We start from the raw sequence: 22,105 nt of genomic DNA on the forward strand, positions 1-22,105 counted from the left end.
ACAGAGTTAGTACCAGAAAATCCTTCCCAAAAGTTCCTCTTAAACAGGTTTAATTGTCACTAAAATCCCTCTCCAAAGCATCTGACCTCCATGTAGCAAAGGAATCACATGTCTAATGGAAGAGCCCCTTAGATATACAAGTCCCAGGGGCCAGATTCACCTCTGGTGATTGAAGCCAAAGGAGTTACATGAGAGATGAATCTGGGCCCGTGTATGTGATGTCTGCTGTAGACTGTCTGATGGGAGCTGTCTAGCACATTGCATGCTGTTTGATGTCTGCTGCTGTGGTCTATTTCCTGGGCAACTTCTCCCACATTGATTGGCAAAATGACAGAGAGGAGCATTTCTTTTTATTAATTTGAATAAGAGCAGAGAAGTCTCCCCAGCCCAGCTCCTTTTATAACTTCATTTTTACACTGAACGTGCATCAAACTCCCCACCCCTCAGCTCTTCACGATATTCTGTTCATGTCTGAGGAACAGGAAGTTTCCTCTGAATGAGTTTCCATACACAGGGCTTAACTCAATATTCATGAATTCCTCTTAGAAGAAGTGATCAGTTTCCACTGGTTCTCCTGGATTTGGCTACTGCAGTGGTGATTTTCTTGCCGCTCCAAGTAGTGTCAAGGACACTATAAGAACCTGGTCCCAATCCAGCCCTGGCATAAAATGGCATAGCTTCCGTGGATTTCAGTGGGGCACATGCCCACTTATCCCAGGAAGAATTTGGTGCTTTCTCCCTAAAATTCACTCCATTGTGGAAAATTCCTCCACAACTGAAGCTTGACCCCCTAAATCTCTGACTCTTCCCTGCTGTAACACAAGAAACAATCTGTACCACGGTTCAATGATCTACTCACTTCAAACATTTCCTGGAACCAGTCTGCGGTTGGTTCTTCCTCCAGCAAAGTCTCCACTAGCTTGCCAAGGGCTTCCAAGGACCTCACGTAGAGTGACTGAAACCAGAAAAGAAGGAGTGAGGCTCAGCACAGATCATTTGTGTGTGTGGGCTGGGAAAGCTAACCATAACCTTGCCAGGGAGGCCATGTGTGACTGCCATCACCCAGTGCCTGCTGGGCAGAAATACAGTGGATGGTGCCGGAGGAGAATTGTTGTCACGTACTTGTATATGCAGAGCATCCTTTGCTGTCCCGTCTTCCTCTTTCATCTTCTCCAAGGGAGGAAGGGGAAATAAACTTTTGAAGCACTGACCAAGGAGCTCACGGTTTTCCTCCATGGTCAGAGATGGTTTGAGCTTGCTGGCAGAAGAAAGATAGAGAGAAAAGTCATGTATTAGACTCAGTACCACCTCCAAGTAAAAGAAATGGGTCCAATGACTAGAGATTGTCCCAATCTAGAACCCCAAGTGCAAACAACCCTTCACTTTGCACCTCTATTAAGTATTGGCTCCTCTAGAAGTAAAGATAAAACTTCAAATCTCCTTTTAGAGAAACCCACAAGCTTCCTCCCCCCTGCCAGCTAGCCAAACACCTCCCTCCCCATCTGAACTCTGCTCCATTGTACTGCATGCCCCACAACCTCCAATCTTGTGTCTTTCGAGCACAAACCCCCAAATGGACACATTCAAATCCTTAAGAACTGAAGTCCTGCTGGTGAGCAGCATGTGAGCCACAGGGCCACCCAGAGGATTCAGGGGGCCTGGGGTCTTCGGCAACGGGGAATTGCCGCTGAAGGCCCAGCACTTCGGCAGTGGGTCCCTGGGCGGAAGTTCCCCCCGCCGCCGAATTGCTGCCGAAGACTGGGCCCCCGTGAGAGTTTTCCAGGGCCCACGGAGTGAAGGACCCCACTCCAGGGGCCCTGAAAAAACTCTCGTGGGGGCCCCTGCAGGGCCCGGGACCTGGGGCAAATTGCCCCATTTGCTCTCCCCGGGCGGCCCTGGTGAGCCAAACCCTGCAGGCATTAGACTGCTTCCAACCTGACTTTCATGAATTAACAAATAAGAAGGCATCACAGTGCCAGGAAATATGGCAGAAAATAGCCTACCTCAGATGTCCAATGGCAAGAACTGCCTGGTAGCGAACTGGAGATGTCAGGGAATCCAGTGGTTCCATTTTAATGAAGTCCTGAAATGCATGAATGGGGACATCAAAAATGGGAAATGGATTTGAAAGGCAGAGAGGCCTTCCTCTCACACCCTGAAACAGGGCCATATGCCAGACCTGGAATAAACAGACACCGTGCCCAGCAGGCTCTCTGCCTCAGAAATGGACCGTAGGGCCATCTGCAGGCTATACAGAGGACAGAAAGAGAACTCACAAGACACAAGCCATTCCTTCCAGTTACAGCCCACAATATATGTCAGCATCCCTGCCAAGCTCAGAGTGGACCCAGCATTCTGGGTGCCATGCAGGTAGCTCATGAGACTGCAGTAGTACAGTCACAGCCAATGGATAAAATATCATCTCCCCAGAAAACCAGTCTCATTACATTACAACAAACTCTCTTGTACTTCAGTCCTCAAAGCTCCTAATCACTCACCAACATGTAGCCAAGGAGCTCCAGTTTGTATGAGAATTCGAACTCTTGGGAGTCTCTGGTCTCCAAGATGGCACAGCTAATCTCCATGACATTCTGGATGAGGGTTAATTTTAGGTTCATGTCCTACATAATCCAGAAGGAGAAACAAGAGGATGTGGATGAGAAACTGAGAGAAGAACCAGAGTCCAGAAGATAAAGATCAGGAATTAAATCTAGCCTCGGGAGAGGAGAGAGGTGTCCCCAGACCCCAGAAGGTAGTGGACTCTGGCTCTGCACCCACCTCAGAAGAAGAAAACCCAGGTTCATCAAATAAATCCAGGCCTACTTACACCAGAGCAGCCAGGACTCCTGCTTGATGTAGCAAGGAAACCAAGCTCTGTGCAATTTAAACAAGCAACTTGTGTACAGAAAATGCAAGAGCTGAGGGCAGATTATTTAGAATGTACCTTGTTCGCAACAGTGATGCCCAGCACCTGAAAAACGAAATGCAAAACAGCTATTAGCAATGTAGATAGTCCCACATAACACACATCCTCAAAATGTCCTGGCTGGTGAATATGGAGCAGAGAGAAATCACTATTGTTAAATCTTCCAAAAGGCAGGAAAGGTATCCAGAGAGGGTGTTTTGCAGAGGTCAATATCAGGGGCCATCCTCTGTAGTATTTGCATTTGTGAACTACTGGAAGATCTCAGTTTGGTTCAACTGTTTTTGGCAATGCCTAAGTGAGAGTCTCAGTTAGACAAGGCAGTACTGAATGGCAAAGTGACGTGGAGAGGTTGCATTGAGATGAGAGTCAGGACCAGCAGTCAGGCACCTGGGGAACAGAAATAAAGCACACAGACAAACAAGACGACAGATAAGAGGTAAGGGAAGTAGTGAGCAAATCAACTAAATACAGGCTAGCACTAGTCTCTCTTGGGTAGCAAAAGATAGAGCTAGATACACATCCATATGAGAGGAGTTAGAGTGTTATTCTGAATAGCCTGAGTGTCACTGCATCTGAATTACTGTGTAGCTGGGGTCTACAGAATTTCAGAAGAATATAGAAAAACTAGAGAGAATACAAAGAAGAGCAACAAAAATGATACAACATGTGACAGCTCACGCTCCATCCATTACAGGTTTAAATTTGAGTTATGTGACACTTATCACGCAAAAACTCTTACCTGACAACTGGCTCTGTAATGGAGAAGGATGTTCTTTGTGATGTCTGCCTCTACTCGGGAGAGAAGCTGTTCTTTTGGAGCATGGACAGCCACGCTGCTGTAGGTCAGCATCAGGGTGCTGTGAATCTGGCCTCTTCTCCCATGGTGGTAGTCCTAGACAATCAGAAAGTTCTTCTGATGCCTTTTGCTTTGGAATTCTGATCTGCTGCTGACCGAGGAATTCCTCACAGCAGCAATAGCAGCTTGCACTTGCAAAGCTCTTTTCAGCCAAAGATCTCAAACCACTTGCAAAAAGTATTTAAGCAATATAATAACTGTGAGGCGTGGAGATATTAGTATCTCCATCATTCCCACTAGGTAACTCTGACACAGAGAGCCTAAAATGCTGAACCTACAGCAGTGAAGTACACGGGAGCTTAGTCATTGACACTGGTGGGTACAAGATCAGGCGCTAAATGTCTTGCCTAAGGCTGCACAGTGAGTAAATGGCAGAGCCAGCAGTGGAAGCCCAGAGGCCTAGTCTCCTGCTCTAGCCTTTAGATCAGTGGTTTTCAACCAGAGCTACTTGTGTACCCCTGAGGGTCTGCAGAGGTCTTCCAGGGGGTTTATCAACTCATCTAGCTATTTGCCTAGTTTTACAGCAGACTACAAAGAATGCAAGTACAATATTTATATTCCAGTTGATTTATTTTATAATTATATGGTAAAAATGAGAAAATAAGCAATTTTCAGTAATAATGTGCTATGACACTTTTTAATAGTTTTATGCCTGATTTTGTAAGCAAGTAGTTTTTAAGGGAGGTGAAATTTGGGGTACACAAGACAAATCAGACTCCTGAAAGAGGTACACTAATCTGGACAGGTTGAGAACCACTGCTCTAAATCACAGGTTCCATAATTGTCATCCGTAGACCACTGGTGGTCTACCTAAAGCAGGTTGGTTGGCCACATGTTGCTTGCAACACCTCCTCATTTCCAGCTACTAACTGGGATTAAAAAAATGCTAAAAATACCTTAAATGCTTTTCCATGCAAGCAACTAAGGTAGTTCCCACACATTGTGCATGGGAGGGGCGCTCAAGCCATGAGACATCAGATGATAAAAATCATTTGAGAGAACCCCAGCTCCAGAGTGTGCTCCTCTCTGCTTAACTGCAGGCATCACGTAGAACGCACACACTGGGGGACAATGCGAGCTGAGCAGAGCAGACACTACCCTGGGGCTGCTGCCCCTGCTATAGAGGGAGAGGAAGTTGGAGAGAACCCCCTGGCTCCTTTACCTTCAGGCGGCTGATGAACCCAGAAATCTTCACCTTGCTCACTGTAGCCCCAAACTCCTGAAGTGCGTTCAGGGTGAGGTCCAAGTGGCTCTCAGCAGAGAGTGCGAGGATGGAAATGACTCCCTGTCACCCAAGAAAAATACTGGTTAGGATCTAACCCACAAGTCCATTCCTTTCAGCTGAAGGAGTGTAAAGCGCCAGTCAGGCATCAGATCCGTGGGCAGCGGGGGCTGAGTGAAACAGCAACGAAGAGGATATGAAGCAAAATAGCATCTGTCCCAGGCCAGCTCAGAGCTGAGCCCCACAGGGAGCATTCAGGGGTTACTTGGTAAAGCGGGGAGAGGGACAGGGTCCTCACCTGTCTCTCAGGGGCTTCCATATAATCTGTTGCTGTCAAAAATTGATGAAGCTGGGATTTAATATGGACCAGGTCCTGGCAAACTGCTAAGGACGTTCCTAGCGCCTTATACAGGAAACTCTGAAAGAAAGAGACCGGCATTGAGATACCAGTAACAGAACGTGCCAGTCAGTACAGACCCAGCTCAGCAACACTCAGGAAAGAACAAGATAGCCAAGTCCAAGCACTCATACTGCAGAAACATCCCATCATCTAGCCCAGCCAGAGAACCAACAATGCAGCACAGACGAGCAGCCTGTCCAAGCAAATATTGGATGGGCAGGGGGGCAAGAGAGCAGGGAACAAGTAAAAACAAATTTTATATGCAGAATAAAATATAAAGTAATGAAGCCTTGAGAGAAGCCTTATGCAGCCCCCAATCAGAATTTCAAGGAAAATTAACTAGAAACTAAGCCTTAACAGAGAACAAACCTTCTCAAGGGAGGGGCTGGCATAGCTGGCCATCTGCTGGTTCAACTCAAGGCTTATCTGGCTGCTCCAGGCACTGTCGTCTATCATCCCCAGAGATGTTCTTAGGAACTGAGTGTAAAAGAAGAGAGTTAAAGCAGATGGTTAATTGCAAGAATTTGGGGGTTGTTGTGGGGGTTTGTTTGTTTATTTGTTTGGTGTTTTTTTTCTTCCTTGTTCTCTCTTGTAAACTTTCCAATATTCAGGTGTCATGGGAAGGTTATTTCCCTATTGAGAACTATAAACATCGACAACCCAGATTTCCTCTGCTGTTGTTCTTTAACCTTTGTGTGATGATTCCTCTCAGTCCTCAAATCCAGATGAACAGTGAATTGGAGAATGAGATGGAGCCAAGAAATCTGACCATTGAGGAGTGATTTTATAGTGGATGGAGGATGGGTCTAGTAAACTTTGAGCAAAGGGCCCTGGACTACGAAGGACCAGGCACCTTCTCTGAAGTGCTATGAACCCATTCTGCCACCTCCTGAGGGTCCCCAGGGTTGTGAGGTACCTCACTACCCCTGCCCTTAGCATGAGAAAGCCTTCTCTGTGCCTGCCAGGTGTCAGCTCCTGACTCAGCCAGCCACAGGAAACACAAGCACGCCCTTCTCACCCCATCCAGGTTCCACTCTCCTTCTACAGATAAGCAATCGGTACAGTCCAACCGCCGAGCCCTCTCTGCAGCCCCACAATGTCCAGCCCCTGTTCCACTGGACACTCACAGAATTCATAGGTTTGCTACACATCACCTTACCAGTTTCACCTCAGCATCACCGCTCCATTTCACACACTTAGATACATTTATAGTGAAAACAAGCAGAGTTCAATTGACAAAGATCAGAGAGTTGAGAAGCAGCAAGTAAAATTAATGTAAACAAATGGTTACTTAAAAATAAAATCCTAACACACTTCTAGAGCTTGAACTTAGATAACCAAATATTCCCCTGTCTCACAAAGGATAGCTCCCCCAAATCTCTCTCCCAGCATGAAACACCCAGACCAAAGATCATCCTCCATTCATAAGACAAGGAGCTGTCAGTTCGTCCAATAGATGAAGGATACCTGGGGCCAGATACCTCTGGACCTCCAGATATAGTTCCACGCATCCATTGTCTTCATTTGAAAACAGGATTGTTTGCTTGTTTTTCTTGTATCAAATCTCCTCTGGAGACTTCACAATCACTTGATTAGAATTTTCCTCTGTTGATTAGCATCCACTGTGAATAATTACTCACAGGCAGATAAGCGTCTCCTGCCTGAAAGAAACTTGTTTATCACTTTCTGGTGACCAGCCCGAACTCACAGACCTTAAAAGCATCAATTTCAGTATAGAACCATAGCACCTTATATATTATCCATCCAATCACTGTGCAATGCTTATGATGAGCCGTGTGACACAGGTATCCAGTAAAGGCTTTACATGACACCCTTTGATTATATAGAGATCAGATCCAGGGAATCAAAGGTAATAATTGGAGATGTACCAATCTCCTAGAACTGGAAGGGACCTGGAAAGGTCATTGAGTCCAGCCCCCTGCCTTCACTAGCAGGACCAATTTTTGCCCCAGACTTCTAAGTGGCCCCCTCAAGGATTAAACTCACAACCCTGTGTTTAGCAGGCCATACTCAAACCACTGAGCTATCCCTCCCCAATCCTGCAGCCTAAGTCAGTGGACACCCAAAGGACCAGGAGTCACACCCTCATCTCCCATTGAAGTCAGCCAGAGGTTAGTAACTTTCAGCACTTTGCTGTTTCAGGCCCTAATTTTGAACAGCAGCCAGGAAATCTCAGAAACCTCACAAGAAAACCTAATCTTAGTTGATTTTTTAGCCCAAAGAATTTCAAAGGAGGCTGGATCTGGAATGGGGAACTCCAGAGTGTAATCCAACCCCAAATGGAACTGCAAACCTTCTGGGGCGTATTTGTCACTAGGTCCCTTCCTTTCACTTTCAGCACTCGCCATCAAAGTGTTCCTTGTCTGGATTTACACGAGGCTGCAAAGAGCTCTTTCTGAGCAGAAAGGCTTCTCCCTGAGATACAGTCACCAAACCCTGTCTTGTCTCTTTTCCTTTTGGGGTTTCTCACAGCAAATTTTCTTTTGAGTGGCAAAGAGAAAAAAAGAATCCTTTCTATGTCCCCCAGTGGTGCATTAGCACCATGAGCATGCTGGTTTTCTGGTTATGTTGTGTGTTGTTCCCAGTGGTAACGCAGAGTTATTTATAACTAGCGCTGGTTGAACAATGGTAAGTCCATTTCACAAAGCAAGTGGGAGTTTTTTGTTTTCTTGATTTTTCAACACACACATGAAAAGTGAAAGAAACAAAAATATTTTGCTTTTCAAAATAAAAAATGACTATTATTCAGTTCTTTGTTTTCCCCCTTTCCTTCCCTTTATCCCTCGTCCCCAGGCCTTTCCTCCCCTCTTCCACTTTGTGACTGAAAAAGCCGGGGTGGGGGGAGAGGAGGCAGGGGGAAGGAGACAAACAGGAAAGCAAATGAAAAAAAACCAAAAAAATCAACTTCAGTTAAAAAAAAAACTGAACATTTTCCAGTTGGGTTGGGTTTTGTTTTGTTTTGTGTAAAAAAAAAAAATTGAAAGTGTCCCATGAAAATAAAAAAGGCCAGTTTTCACTGAACAAAAGTTGCAAATGAAATGGTTTGACCAGCTCTGCTTAGAATGAATAGTTTATCATTAATATTTTCCCCAGCTGATACATTTGGAGGGGGGAAGGAGGGCTGTGACAATATAGCTGAAAGCCATCTTGTACCTGAAGCAGCATCTGCTCCCACCGCGCGTGGTCCAGGGAATTCTCTGTGTTTCCTATGAAGCAGGAGGCAAAACAATAATGTCAGCTAGGTTAGCAAGAAGAGTCGTCCCAGGAATCTCCTTTGCAATCAGTCCTTCGAAAACCCCTGCTCTGCCAAGCTGTAACATGCCTGGGCTTTCAAGGCTAAATGGGACCTACGCCAACGTTCTTTGTTGGACCAACAGAAAGTATCATGTTATGTACCCTGCTGGCATTTTTATTCAGGGTCAGTCAACCCACCAGGAGTGAGATGCTGAGCACTCCCAATTCCTTTTGACTTTAATGGGAGCTGAGGGTACTTAGCATCTCAGAAAACTGTTCAGCACATCAGAAGACTGGGTTTAATGGGAATACAAACTTTTCCTGCATAATAAAAGATTCTGGACTTGATCCTAACTTGATGTAAATCGGTGTAGCTTCACTGAAGTCAATGGAATTATACTGATTTACATCAGCTGAGAATCTGGCCCTTTCTGAATGTCCAGCTCTAACCTACCCTTCTTTAATGTCGGCACAAGGCAGTACTGGGGACTCTGTACAGCAACAACTAGGGAAGATACAGCTCATTTTTAAAATCTTTTTTTGACTATCAAACCCACTTGAACATTGTGGGGTCTGACCTTCATCAGAAACATATTGGGTTTGTGCTCCACGTAGGGTCTGTCATACTCCACAGAGACTACACTGGCACAACCACGTCATTGGAGTTCTGCTGGCATAACCCCATAGTGTAGATGCAGCTACACTGACTGAGGAGGTCAATAGATTCATACCACTGTAAAATTGCTGAAAGACATTATTAGGCCCACAATACCTAGAGTCTACATGGGCACCCACTTGGCCAACCTAGCTTTTATGGCTCAGGTTTCCTTACAGAAAGAAAAACTCTGGGTTTTTAATTGAATCACCCTTGAAAGTAAACATGGGGTTTAATTTTCAGAAACATTCAGTTTGCAAAATCAGACTATATATGGAACCCCAAAATATTTCACTAACCTCCAACTTCACGTGTAATTCACCTTCCCAAACATTAACCTAGCAAAGGTGTGGGGGGAACTGCTGTAAAATTTCCATTCAGCTGAAACCTTCCTGGCCTGATTCTGCCCGGATTGAATTGGCTTCAGTGGTTTAACTCTAGATTTAGCCCAGTGGTTCACAGTTATCCAGATGAAGGAAAAGTGAGGGCCTAGAAGCCCAATTTCAATTCCCCACTGTTCCCACATACTGCAACAGGAATGGCACAACACGTGTCGATACGAAGCTGCATTTTCTGGCTTCCCTTCTATGCTCCATGGATCGCACTCCTCCTAACTAGCACTTTACCTTCAATGTACTGCAGCAGAGATGGGATCTTTACTCCCCACATCTCACCCACTGCTACATGGATATTTTGGTGCAGGGCCTGTAGTAACTGCAAGGCAGCACATCCGTGTCCTTCTCCTGCATAAGGGGACGAGGCTACTACCTGTCAGCGAGAGAGAAAGAACAGGCTAAGTTTGGTCAGCACAATACCAGTTTGTTCCTGAAGGAGGGAATAGTTCAGACTCTCTCATTGTGGAGACCATACAATAGAGTTGTTGATTCTACTGCAGTGCCTTCCTGAAGAAGAAAGCATTCTAGCTAGTACGAGGATGCAGAACAGTGCGTCTCAGGAGAGGGCAGAGACAGAGAGATCCAAATCATACACATTCCTCAGCCTGTCTACAAGCATCTAGCTAGAAAACCCATTTTTATAGTTAACTGTCCCACTTCACATTCCACAGAAAACCTATTCTCATGGTCTACTCACCAGGAGTCGTGCCAGCAGCCCCTGGGGTGTAGGGAGTTTCACTAGGGAAAGAAAGAGAATATCATGAATTCTGCCAGACTTTCAGAGAGTCCTGCTGATGTTATTCACCTAGCCATTTCCAACATGCCCACCAATGTTGAATGCAGCTGATCATAATTTGCATTTCCATAGTGCTTTCAGTCTGAGCTTCTCAAAATGCTTTACAGCCATGAATGAATTCCATCTCACAGCACCTCTATGAGGTTGCCATTAATTACTCCTTCATTTCACAAGTGGGGAAGCTGAGAGAGAAAGATCAGGTGATTTCCCCAAGGTCACATCAGAATTTTGGTGGCAAGCTGGGAACAGAACCCACATTTCCTAGCTCCATCCCATGGCCATGTTGTAATCACAAGACCATCCTCATTTTAGCCTTCTCATTGCAGATGAGAGAACTGGAGCAGACTGAACCTGTTCATTGCGTAGTGTGCCTGGAGAGCATAAATGAAAGAGTTTCTGTTATAAACCTGGTCCACCGTAGTCAAGGCAAGCAGCTTCTTCTCCTTCCTGCTGCTTTTTCTCAGCTCCCTAAGGCATCTGCAGAGAGGCTTCAAAGTACCAGTGTACTGAACTGGCACCACATATTCGAGAAGCCTTGGCCATAACACCTGCAGAGAAGAGCGAGACTGTTCAGTACGCAGCTATTTCCATCCCCCCACCTCCAATATCCTGCTGTCGGAATCCCTCCCTCTCATGTAGCTTGTAGCTTAGCCCCCTGGGGGACCTAAGGGGCAGTTGCACTCAGACAGTGGAAAGAATGAAGAGAAGATCTCTGCAACATGATTCCTTCCAGTTCAGTTGCTTTCTATCTTTTCTCTAATGTGAACCACTTACTCCATGATGAAGGGGTCACATCCCTGACATGAATCTGACATGCTGTTCCTCCATTATGCTGACTGTGCAAAAAGCTTCCTTGTGGGGAGGTACAAGGAAGATAAGGAAGAACGTCCCTATTTCAAGAAGCAGTAGCAACAGGTCACTTACTTGGGTCATTCCAGTGACCGAGGTGTCCAGACATTGCAGGATGTCAGTGCACAGGGTTTGGATCGTGTTTTCTTCCGGAATAGCCTGGGTGAGAAGTGTTGTACCCTGCTGTGAGACAGCTCTATAGAACTTATTAGCTAGTAGCAAGACACTGGCTAGAGAATCAGTGTCCTTCTCTTACAAAGCCATCATGAACATTGACCTATGCCTGCTTTTATATTGCACTGGAAGTGCACAAACATCTGAAGGGAAGAGAATAATGGAAACTCTTAACTGGTGGGTCAGATCCCAGGCTTAGGAAAACCCTAAAGTGAAGGGAATGATTCTCTGAACACAAGAGTTTCCCCAACAGGGTTAATTTTCTTTAAATTTGAAAAACTGTTTCATCTTTTTATCTCTGAGGAAAAACATTCAGACTCTGCCCAGTGGAAATCAATATTCAGAACCAGGGGGATCCACTCTGTTTGTTCTGATGCCCCAACCAGCTTGGTCATTCTGGGTGTAGTGAGTGTGATTCTATCAATGAGCCTAATTCTGCTCTTACTTACACCGGACTAAATATTGATTGACTCTACTGATTTCAGTGTAAAGGAGAGCAAAACTGGCCCGAGGAGAAAAAGCAGCCTTCCTTAAGATGGATGTGTGTGTGCGCGTGTGTGTGAAAAAAAGGCCCTTGGAGAGTATTGCCACAAGCTCCAACTTTGAAGAAAAGGGGCCAGGCAGAGCTAAGATCTTCAACAACTTACTGTAAAGTTGAACTGTTTATGTTAATACAGATCATGGATCCAATCATGGAGCACAAAGTTTCTGGAGCCTCTGGCTGTGTCCATGGATAGAAATACGGATTGAAGACATTTTTAAACTAGTACATGTAGATTAGAGCATGTAGTGAGGGAAATATGCAGCAAGCTTTTCCAGGCTCTTGACAGTCTGGGATGCAACCTGCATAACCTCGGTATTTTGCTGATAGTTTATGTTTGCTTCAACAGCCACAGAATTGGGCACCATTATGTTCTCTGGAGAGTCTATTGAAAACAAAGAGATGTGCTTCCTTGTACAAGAACATTTCACTGAAAAATGGTGTTTTCAGAATTTTCAATGACTCATCAGAGGGTTGAGGAACCTAGATGACTCTGTTAGATGTAAATACCCAGTGTGAGAGTCTGATCTGTTACACTAGTATAAATCCAGAGTAACGCCACTAAAGTCAGTGGAGTTACCTTGACTTTACACCAATATAACTGATCAGATTCTGGCTCTAATCCTTCAGTCCAGTTGTCCTTGAGTCAAAACTCCCACTGAAGGCAAGGGGAGCAGTCAGCATGCAAGAATGGTAGGACCGAGTCTTAAGTGTTAAGAAGTCTCCTTACCAGTTTGCTGGTGGACACACTGAACTCCGTGAAAACATGTGCTACCATATCCCAAGCTGCACAGTTCTCCACACTTTGTAAGCTGAGCAGCCTCTGGATGAAATGAAGAACTGCCTTCCTCACCTGCAAGGGTAGAGATGACACACATGAGTTATTGTTATCCCTTCTGCCTGAAATAGGAGATAGAATATGAGAGTCCTTATGCTTTGATTTGATCTCCTTGGCTTATAAACATGGATCCATTTAACACAGTCAGGACAATGACATGCCTTCTCTAGTCTGCAGTCTCTCCTCTGGATCTGAATGAAAGCTCCACCCAGATGTCCATTCATCCCATATCATTGAAAAAATTGAAATATTTCACTGCTCCACACAATCTTACCGTAGCATTCTGATCACTGAAAGTGGATTTCACTGCCTTCACAATCAGACACTTTTTCAGTCTTGTCTCAGGCACTGAAAGATAAGGAGAGGTGTACAGTACTTCTTTGATCCACACACTCACTTTCCACATTGGAATGAATCCCGGATTTCAAAAGGCCCTATTTAAGAATAATACCAAGCTTCTCTCATACACAGAATCAATGGGGAAAACATAGGACCAGACTCTGGTCTGAGTTACACTAGTGTAAATCTAAAGTAATTCCAGTTCTATAAATAGTGCCATCATGCTGCCATGATGGAAATAGTATAAAAGAATTAGATAGACTGAGGTCAATCTGTGTTTAACACAGTCTAACAGAACTCAGAATCTAGTCTACAGTGTCTAATACTGACGATTATCAAGTCAGGGTATTATTTTATTTTTGATTATCATTAATGTGCATTAGCCCCAAGTCAACTTCTGTATCTGAAGTTGAAAAATATCTTGGGCTACATTCAGCACTTAGTTGAACCTGTTGATTTCTGTGTGGCCATAGGGGGGTAACTTAGGGCAGCATTTTGCCCCTTAGTGGATATCCAGACCACTGGTGACTGTGTGTTATAGAGATTCTGTGCCCCATTTGCAGAGGTGATGAGTCTGTTACAGCCCTGCCGGGCCTACAAAGCCTTGGTTCTTTAGCTCAATCTATAGTAGCTCATGCTTTTAGCTCTGGATCAGGGCTGGCTTTAGGCCGATTCCTCTGATTCTCCTGAATTGGGCCCCGTGCCTGACAGGGCCCTGCACATAACAGGACCCCGCGCCCAGTGACCTTTTAAATTTTTACTCACCCGGCAGCTATGGGTCTTCGGCGGCACTTCAGCGGCGGGTCCTTCACTGCCCGGGTCTTCGGCAGCACGTGAAGGACCCGCTGCCGAAGTTCCACTGAAGACTCAGAGCGAGTGAAGGACCCGCCGCCGAAGTGCAGCCGAAGTCTCAGGGCACGCCCGGAGAGTACAAGCCCCACAAATCAGGCCCCGCACTTCCTAAAGCCGGCCCTGCCCTGGACGTCCCCAACTCAACCCTCAGCATGTCGGCCAAGAGGGCAGCTGGCACAGTTGCTCCTGTGTTACTTACAGTCAGCATCAACAATAGCTCTGAGCAGCTTCAAAGAGGTCACACAAACAGCCTCATTCTTAATCTTCAGCTGTGAGTGCAGAAAGGCTATCAGATCCTCTGGAGAAGAACGGGCTGCAAGGGAAGAAATCACGTCCTCGCTGATGACAGAACTCTTATTGTTACCATACCTTACAAAGGTAAGGAAGTTACAAGGAAACTACTGTGTAACTCAGAGTTTCTTCCCCTTACCTAGTTGAACTACACAATGGACCAGCTCTGTGTGATTTTCCATGCTGAGCGGCCTAGCTTGAGAACAGATCTGTGGGAAGAAGGGAAATGGTCAAAGAAAAACTAATCAGAAGCAATTGAAAAGAAAATGTTCAATTAATTTCTAAGCTTCCACTTCCTACTTGTCCAACTAGAGGTCTGAACCCCAGGTGGATGGTACTGAACGCACAGCAAGAATCAAACACAATGTCCAATACATTAGATGAGAGAAGCTAAAGTGTTTTGAACGGCAGAGCTCATCGAATCAAGACACAGCCACAGTGTTTACTGTACAACTCTGACTCCCCCTGATAATCGGCTTATGGTAAAATTGCTTTACAAACTGAGCTGGATATTAGCCAAGAAAGTGAGACCACTACCTGCTTACTTTTGAGCCGGCAGAAATCAGTAAGGCATGAGGCAGTCCCCAGGCTCTGCACTATCATTTCATAGATTTGGATTGTTAATATGCTTCAGATCTGCTGTGCCTAAGCTCAAGGGATCCAAGCAAAACCACCCCTCACCTGGTTATGCAGAGCACTGCAGATGGCTTGAAACTTCCCGTCAGGGAGAGGGATCTTATATTCACCAGAGACCTCCAAGAGCTGGCTCAGACTCTGCAACAGAGGGTGAAAGTCAGATGGTGGCACACACAGGAGCAATATGTAGTGACTGAAGCAGATTGAGGGATTCATGGATTCCAAGGCCGAAACAGATTATTGCCATCATCTAGTCTGACCTCCGGTATAACACAGGCCACAGACCTTTCCCAGAATAATTCCCAGAGCACAGCTTTTAGAAAAACATCCCAATCTCGATTTAAAAACTGTCAGTGAGGGAGAATCTGCCTCGGCCCTTGGTAAATGGTTGTAATGGTTAATTATCTCACCATTAAAAATGGACACCACATTTCTAGTCTGAATGTGTCTTGCTTCAGTTTCTAGCCACTGGATCAAGTTACCCCTTTCTCTGCTAGACTGAAGAGCCCGTTATAAAACATGAGTCCCTCATGTAAGATATTATAGACTGTCATGAAGTCACCTGTCACAGGATAGGTCCACCCCGTCAGGGTGGTACCAGGTTGTGGAGGAAATGAAGTAGATCTCGCGCCCAGCTGGCCTAGTCTCCTTAGCCACCGCAGCAGTCCTGACTCCTATGGCAGCATAGCCTACTGGTTGGGATCAGCGCAGCAGCCCTTCAGTGAGGGTCCACGGCCAAACAGCCTGAGTCTGTAGGGCTCCCTTCTAGGTATAGCAGTGCGCCTAGTGGCCAAAGTCAATGGAACCACCCTTGGCAGCAGAGCAATGCGGCCTAGTGGCCAGAGTCATTAGAACCACCTTTGCAGCAGGGAAGTGTTGCCTAGTGGCCAGCCCTTCTCCACTGGGTCCTATGTATTCCACAGGTCCCAGCCCAGGGCCCTGTCTTGCCACAGGGGTATCTGCCACCAAATCAGCGGGGATCCTTCCAAAACACGCCAAGTCAAAGCCCAGTGCCTCAACTGGATCAATGCTTAGTCTACCTAGGATACTTTCCACTCAGGAATTCTGTGGTCTCTCCTCCATCTCTGGCATTGGGCGGTTGGGGTCGGTTGCAGCCACAGTCTGGCTGACCTCTGAATCCTGGAGCACTGGCAGTCTCTGCAGGAGCCTCCAATGCACCCAGGGCCATGCTTCCATTTAGGCGAGCCAGGCAGTCGCCTAGGCGCCAGGATTTGGGGGAGGGGCGGCATTTTGCCTGGAGGGCGGCAGGTGGCTCCGGTGGACCTCCTGCAGATGTGCCTGTGGAGGGTCCGCTGGTCCAGCGGCTCTCGTGGAGCATCCGCAGGCACGCCTGCGGCAGGTCCACCGAGCCGTGGGACGGACCCTCCGCAGGAACGCCTGCGGAGGTCCACCGAGCCGCGACCGGCGGCAAATGGGTAGAGTCGCCCTGCGCCTAGGGTGCCAAAACCCTGGCACTGCTCCTGAATGCACCTCTTCTCTCTTCGCAGCCATCCCAGACTGAGCTGAGTGGCTCTCTTAATATCCTGGTTCCAGCTGAAGCATGCCCAGCAGAGATGAGGGGCCATGGCCTCCTTAACCCATAAAGTATGATTATCCCGTGTTGAACCAATGTTGGGTAGCTAAACCCAATCACGCACCCTTTTACTTTCTGTTTGTTAAACTAAATAGATTGAGTTCCTTGATTCTACCACTGTAAGGCATGTTTTCTAATCCTTTAATCACTGTGGCTCTTCTCTCAATCTCCTCTCCAATTTATCAACACCCTTTTTGAGTTGTGGGCACTAGAACTGGACACCGTATTCCAACAGTAGTCACACATGTGCCAGATTTAGAGGTAAATAACCACTGTACTCCTCCTAGAGATTCCCCTTTTTATGCTTTTCAGCTTTTTTGGCCACAGCATGAGCTCATGTTCAGCTGATTGTGGTGATCATGATGAATAATCTTTTTCAGAGTCACTGCTTCCCAGGACAGCATCCCCCATCATGTATGTATGGCCTAAATTTTTGTGCCTAGATGCTCACATTTACATTCAGCCATATTTAAATGCACCTTTGTTTGCACCCAGTTTCCCAAGTGATCTAGATCTCTGTGAATCTGTCCTCCCATTTTTTACCACTTCCCAATTTTTATCTCATCTCCAACTTTATCAGAGATGTTTTATGTCCTCTGCCAGGTTATTGATAAAAAAGGTGACAATCGAATTCCTTCCTGCATCTAAACACTTTTCTCCTTTGCTGCTTCAAGCTTCCAGAATGTCTCTGATGCCATCTACAGATTTTACGATCTTGAAACAGGTCTGTAGTGCTCTGATGCTATCAAACAAGTCCAACCTGCAAACTTACCCACCAAATCATGGGTATTTCAACCCCAAAAGTGACCACATACTATACCAGAAAGCTTCAACCAACAGAGATGGTGAGTAAATATCACTACCAAGAAGTTATAGCTGTCTCAAGAGTTCATTTACAACAGTGTAGCCACACTGAAGACAGAATATGGCCCCTTAATTCTTGCTCATGTGGTACTCAGGGTAGATGAAATAGAGAGAGAAGGGAGTGAGACAATATCTTTAATTAGATTATCTCACTCCACCTTGGCGCTGTTGGGACCAACATGGCTACAACAGCACTGCATAGAACGGAGGTGAAATAGACAGGCAATGCTTTAGATCCATCTAGTTACATAATCCAAAGCAATCACCCTCAAGCCTCCTTAGTATTAATTTTCAGCCATTGACCATTGGCTTGGTACTGACCAGAGACAACATATGGCAGACCATGCTCTGGGGAGCTTATGAACTAAAAGAGAGACGCAGAGTTGACAGGATGTACTGGGAAATCATGAGGGAGGATCTTGTTGGGGAGGGGGGCAGGTGTTTTGTTTTTTATCTCCTTATCATCCTCCCCAGGAAACAGAGGATGCTTTTCATAAGAGGCATTTACCTACAAATCTTCTTGCCTGCCTCACCATGTGTATAAACCCAGAACTCGTGTGGATATTTATTTTCTAACAAGTCACTGTCTCAACCAGGAAACCCCACTGGCAGCAAATTCCTTGTGCAGTTCATACATGCACACACATAGACAGTTACCTTAAGGAGTGGTACTCACCTTGGTGACGTGAAAACATCAGTGTTTTGTTATATTGCTCAAGGAGCCAAGAGAGGTGTTCAAATATCTGATCTTGATACTCCTCTTTGTGTAGCAGGAGGCTCATCATGGGACCAAGGGCTTTGATGATAGCCTGCTTGAGCTGCATAGATGAGACACAGAATTTATGTTTCTACTCATTCATTCAGTATCATCCAATGGGCACACCTTTTCTACTTCCAATGCCTGCAACTTCACTTGTTCCACTGTAGGAATGGGCCTATCTCAATATTTCCTAAAGAACCGGACTCAGAGGGTTGGTTTAGGATTATATCCTAATGCACCTCACAACTATACCAGGTAAAATATTCCCAGATTAGTATGCATTCTAGGCCAACTCATCCCTGCTGGAACTCCACTGGGGCTGAATGGAGGAATTAATTTAAGCCACTATCCCATGTTTATCTGCACGTTAGTGCATAAAACTAGAATCCATGTACACTGTGTACTGACAGAATTTCCATGATGTGGTGACATTATAAATGTTTGGGTTTTAGATGTTTTAAATGAAACTCTGATAAATACAAAAGTACATAAAAAAAAATCCAATCATCACAATGAGTGTCAGACACATAGAATTAAACGTTACAATTTCTTCTAAAGGTTTAGAGAACCAGCAATTCTCACCTCCGGCCCTCACAGGTCAGCCAGTTGCTGGTCACATGAGGTAGACGGGAAGAAAATGATTGCAGAGTCGCACTGGGACCACTTTGGGGAATGAGCACTTTTCCCAGTTAGCCAAAAAGAGACGTACTGCCCTTGACCATTGTTCCAGAACTGCATGGACGGAGAGAAGACAGGCAATGTGAAAAGGACACATTAGTAACGAGGAGAAGTTGCTTTATCCATGAAGACACCCAGGCCAAAAGTTTACTACAATTCCATGGCAGCTACTGCTCTGTTCAGGACTAGACGCTGAAATCCAACATCAATTTTGAGCTATTTCTCTTCCCCCCATTCCGTGTCTTGTTTCTCAAAAGGCTTTTAATTTGCAGATCTCTCAATCTTTTTTCAATTACCAGCATCTGAAGACAATTTTTTCTCCCTTCCTTGTTACCTCTTAATTAGAGCTGCTTGAAAAAAACAGTTTAAATTAAATTACAAATCTTTACTGATGGTGATTTTTTCTTTCAAAATTGCAAAGTTTAAAAATCATTTCTATTTTTCAAAAATCAAAAAAATCCAGCCACCTCTTTAGATACTCAGAAACACTGGATGCACACTTCCTGATCAGACTTGTCACTGACATTTTTCACATTTGTTTTTCATCAAATTTGGGGAAAAAATGATGGAAAACATAATTAAAAATCAAAATATTTCAGCAAGCTCTCCTCTAAATGACTCGTGTCCTCTGCAGTTATTGTTTATTTAACTCTAACACTGGATGATTTTATCTCGAGTTACAGTCTGTCTGAAAGATGTTCAGTGCCCCTAACTGCCATTGGCTTTACTGGGATTTGAAGGTAGTGGGAGCACTTTGCCCTAAAGGTAGTGTATCTAGTGTCCTTGAGCAAGAAGAATTAGGGGCCCAATCCTGTTGTCTATGAAGTCGATGGCAAAATTCCCATTTACCTCAAAGGCACAGGATTAACCCCTTACTGAGCATCACCCAGTGCTAAAAGGAAGAGAGACGTGGAGAGGAAGAGAAGACAGAGAAAGAGGGTGAAAGGAGATGATGATAAAGAAACTAAGAGGAGAGAATGGGTGAAGGAGTGGGAAATGGGATTTTTAAATGTACAGTATTGAAATCTGCTCCTTTCACCTACCTCCCCAGGAGACTGCCGGCAGATGGGCAGCTTCAGCCTTTGTGTCTGTTTATTTTAAATTATATCCATGAGTCAGTAAAGAGGCTTGAACTTACAAATGCTCAGTGCCTCCTGCAAAGTGAGGAGCACTCCCAACTTCACTGAGTGCTGCCATGGAGCCAAGGAACGCACCACCTGGTGCAATCCAGGGCAGGGAGCACAGTTCAGTGCGGCATGTTTGCAAACCCCATTGCAGTCACCCAATCTGTACCAAGACCCTAAATATCCATTTGGGGCACCTGCAGTAAGTGCTGGCACTTACCACTGCAAAAAATGCTTGTTCTCAGCCTGCCGCCCTGACGAACTCCAGCATAGGGAGAACATGGGTGTTCAGGGTCACTCTGCACAAAGGGATACACTTACGTGTCAGCAGAGAAAAAGGCAGAAGAGAAGGGAAAAGATAGATAATCGGCTGCTCTCGCCGCCTTCTTAGAACACACTTTAGAACACTGAGAGGCAGGATAACAAGTGGGCTCCTGGGTCATTTCATGCACTACGTGGCAGACTTTCAGACTTGGTTGCTTTAAAGGAGCCATTGAAAGCCAGTGGGGATTCACCTGAAAGAGAGAAAGATCCTGCACCAGTGCACAGGCCAGGTTCGATGCTCAACTCACTCCCAGCATGGAGGGGAGAGCACTGGGGCCAGCTTTGGGAAGTTGGGTGAGAAGAGCTCCACTAGACCTGATCTCTCCACTCATTCCCATCCTTAAGGGGAACTTCTAGTTGAGGGAGCAGTAGTTAGAAGGCTTCCACTGCCGTCCTGGACAGCTCATGATCTGGGGAAGCCAGAATCTACATAGCAAGAGCAGTGAATCCTTTGTCTTCTCCACACACGCAGACGCACACACTCAAGCAGAGCTCTGTTTAGCTGCAACATTTTTGAGTAGAGAGAGTAATCCCTGTCCTTAAATGAAAGACGTATAACTTTGAAACAAAAGATGGAAGTTACCATACCATAGGCTGATGAGCAGGTTGCCCAGGCGTAACTGCAAATAAACTCTTCAGGCAGCTTCGGTGGTTTCAGATGACAGTGCAGCTCATACTACATGACATGATCAAAATAGCAGCTTGCTAGAGTCACTAATGTGTTATGCTAGCTGCCACTTTACTTCACTTTGTTGCTTCTACAAAAAAACAAACAAAACAAAAAAGAGAAAGACTGAAGTAACTAGTTTGGTTGCACTAGCTTCAGAGTTGTTTATATGAGTCAAGATCTTATTTCTGTGCATAAGTCCGAATGAACTCACCCAACTTTCTGGCTGGATGACAGTCATTAGTCATAAATATTCATTGAGTCCGTTTGGCTAAACAATTTTCAGCCTTTCGAGTCATTTGTACAAGCCGTCTAGATTAGACTATTCATTATTAGCTCCTTGTGGGTGGATGACTTGGTCATCACCTTAGTCACGTGATATTTTGGCCCCCGCCCTTCCCTGAGGAGGTAGTGAGGCCACACAGACTGGGCAGTTTCTTGAAGATATTCAGAGAGCTCTTCCTGGGAATAAACTGTCCCCAAAAGGAGGCTGACTTCCTTTGGAACAAGAGAGAGATTTTTCCATGGGTTTTCCTGCTGCCAAACTAGATTCTAAATCCAATGTTGCTTTGGAGATAGCTCCAGATTCCTGTATCTGTCTTAGGGGCTTTATAACTGCCACTTCATCCCGTATCAGACGCGCTCCCTGGCTATAACACTCAGTATCAAAAATGAAATCCCTAGTAGACTCTGGGAAAGACGTGCTCGATTAAGAAACCATAGGCCTGTCTCTGTGTCTGAGATCAACATGTGTCTCAGGTCCTGATCCTGCAAAGGCACTTAAGCACATGTGTAATCTTTTACATGTGAGTTTTCCCACATCTCTATGCATGTGCATTACTTAAGTGCTGTCTAGGACCTGGGCTTTGGTCTGGGAGGGAAGGTGTGGGCCTCTAACAGAAGAATAGCATTTTCTATTTCTTCAGTATAAGAAGCCACTTTACCCCCAAAAAAGAGAGAGTTTTAATTAGTTTAAAGCTTTGGATCCTTTGATTAGTAGCTCAGGAGAACTAACTACTCGTAGTCTCTCTCATTCTGTTCTGAGGCTAGGCTTTCTATAATTTTTCAC

General features: G+C 45.4%; 2 protein-coding genes across 2 annotated transcripts; both read right to left on the reverse strand.

Moving 5' to 3' along the window:
* Nucleotides 1-631: 631 nt before the first annotated feature.
* LOC120393198 (maestro heat-like repeat-containing protein family member 2B) lies at nt 632-5,829 on the reverse strand. Its single transcript, XM_039517778.1, has 8 exons — nt 5,774-5,829; nt 5,303-5,422; nt 4,945-5,067; nt 3,666-3,818; nt 2,945-2,971; nt 2,499-2,621; nt 2,030-2,083; nt 632-658 (listed from the first exon to the last, which is right to left on the reverse strand). Exons 1-8 carry the CDS (start codon nt 5,804-5,806, stop codon nt 632-634), a joined length of 660 nt encoding a protein of 219 aa, XP_039373712.1. The 5' UTR covers nt 5,807-5,829.
* A 4,583-nt stretch (nt 5,830-10,412) lies between these two features.
* LOC120393202 (maestro heat-like repeat-containing protein family member 2A) lies at nt 10,413-15,123 on the reverse strand. Its single transcript, XM_039517779.1, has 6 exons — nt 15,071-15,123; nt 14,529-14,598; nt 14,298-14,411; nt 13,182-13,255; nt 12,800-12,922; nt 10,413-10,447 (listed from the first exon to the last, which is right to left on the reverse strand). Exons 2-6 carry the CDS (start codon nt 14,569-14,571, stop codon nt 10,445-10,447), a joined length of 357 nt encoding a protein of 118 aa, XP_039373713.1. The 5' UTR covers nt 14,572-14,598; nt 15,071-15,123; the 3' UTR covers nt 10,413-10,444.
* Between the last annotated feature and the right edge of the window lie 6,982 nt (nt 15,124-22,105).

This window comes from Mauremys reevesii, unplaced genomic scaffold (genome assembly GCF_016161935.1).
Source record: "Mauremys reevesii isolate NIE-2019 unplaced genomic scaffold, ASM1616193v1 Contig160, whole genome shotgun sequence".
Taxonomy (NCBI): domain Eukaryota; kingdom Metazoa; phylum Chordata; order Testudines; family Geoemydidae; genus Mauremys; species Mauremys reevesii.

What these genes read in the sequence shown, in the direction of transcription:
- LOC120393198 (XM_039517778.1), bottom strand. Translation starts at nt 5,806, where the DNA reads ATGGCCAGCTATGCCAGCCCCTCCCTTGAGAAG. An exon ending in ATTACAGAGCCAGTTGTCAG is followed by an intron (nt 2,972 to 3,665) that starts GTAAGAGTTTTT and finishes TTCGTTTTTCAG; the next exon opens with GTGCTGGGCATCACTGTTGC. An exon ending in AGCTCCTTGGCTACATGTTG is followed by an intron (nt 2,084 to 2,498) that starts GTGAGTGATTAG and finishes CATGCATTTCAG; the next exon opens with GACTTCATTAAAATGGAACC.
- LOC120393202 (XM_039517779.1), bottom strand. Translation starts at nt 14,571, where the DNA reads ATGGAAAATCACACAGAGCTGGTCCATTGTGTAGTTCAACTAG. An exon ending in CCATTGTGTAGTTCAACTAG is followed by an intron (nt 14,412 to 14,528) that starts GTAAGGGGAAGA and finishes CTTCCCTTGCAG; the next exon opens with CCCGTTCTTCTCCAGAGGAT. An exon ending in AGCTATTGTTGATGCTGACT is followed by an intron (nt 13,256 to 14,297) that starts GTAAGTAACACA and finishes CTTATCTTTCAG; the next exon opens with TGCCTGAGACAAGACTGAAA.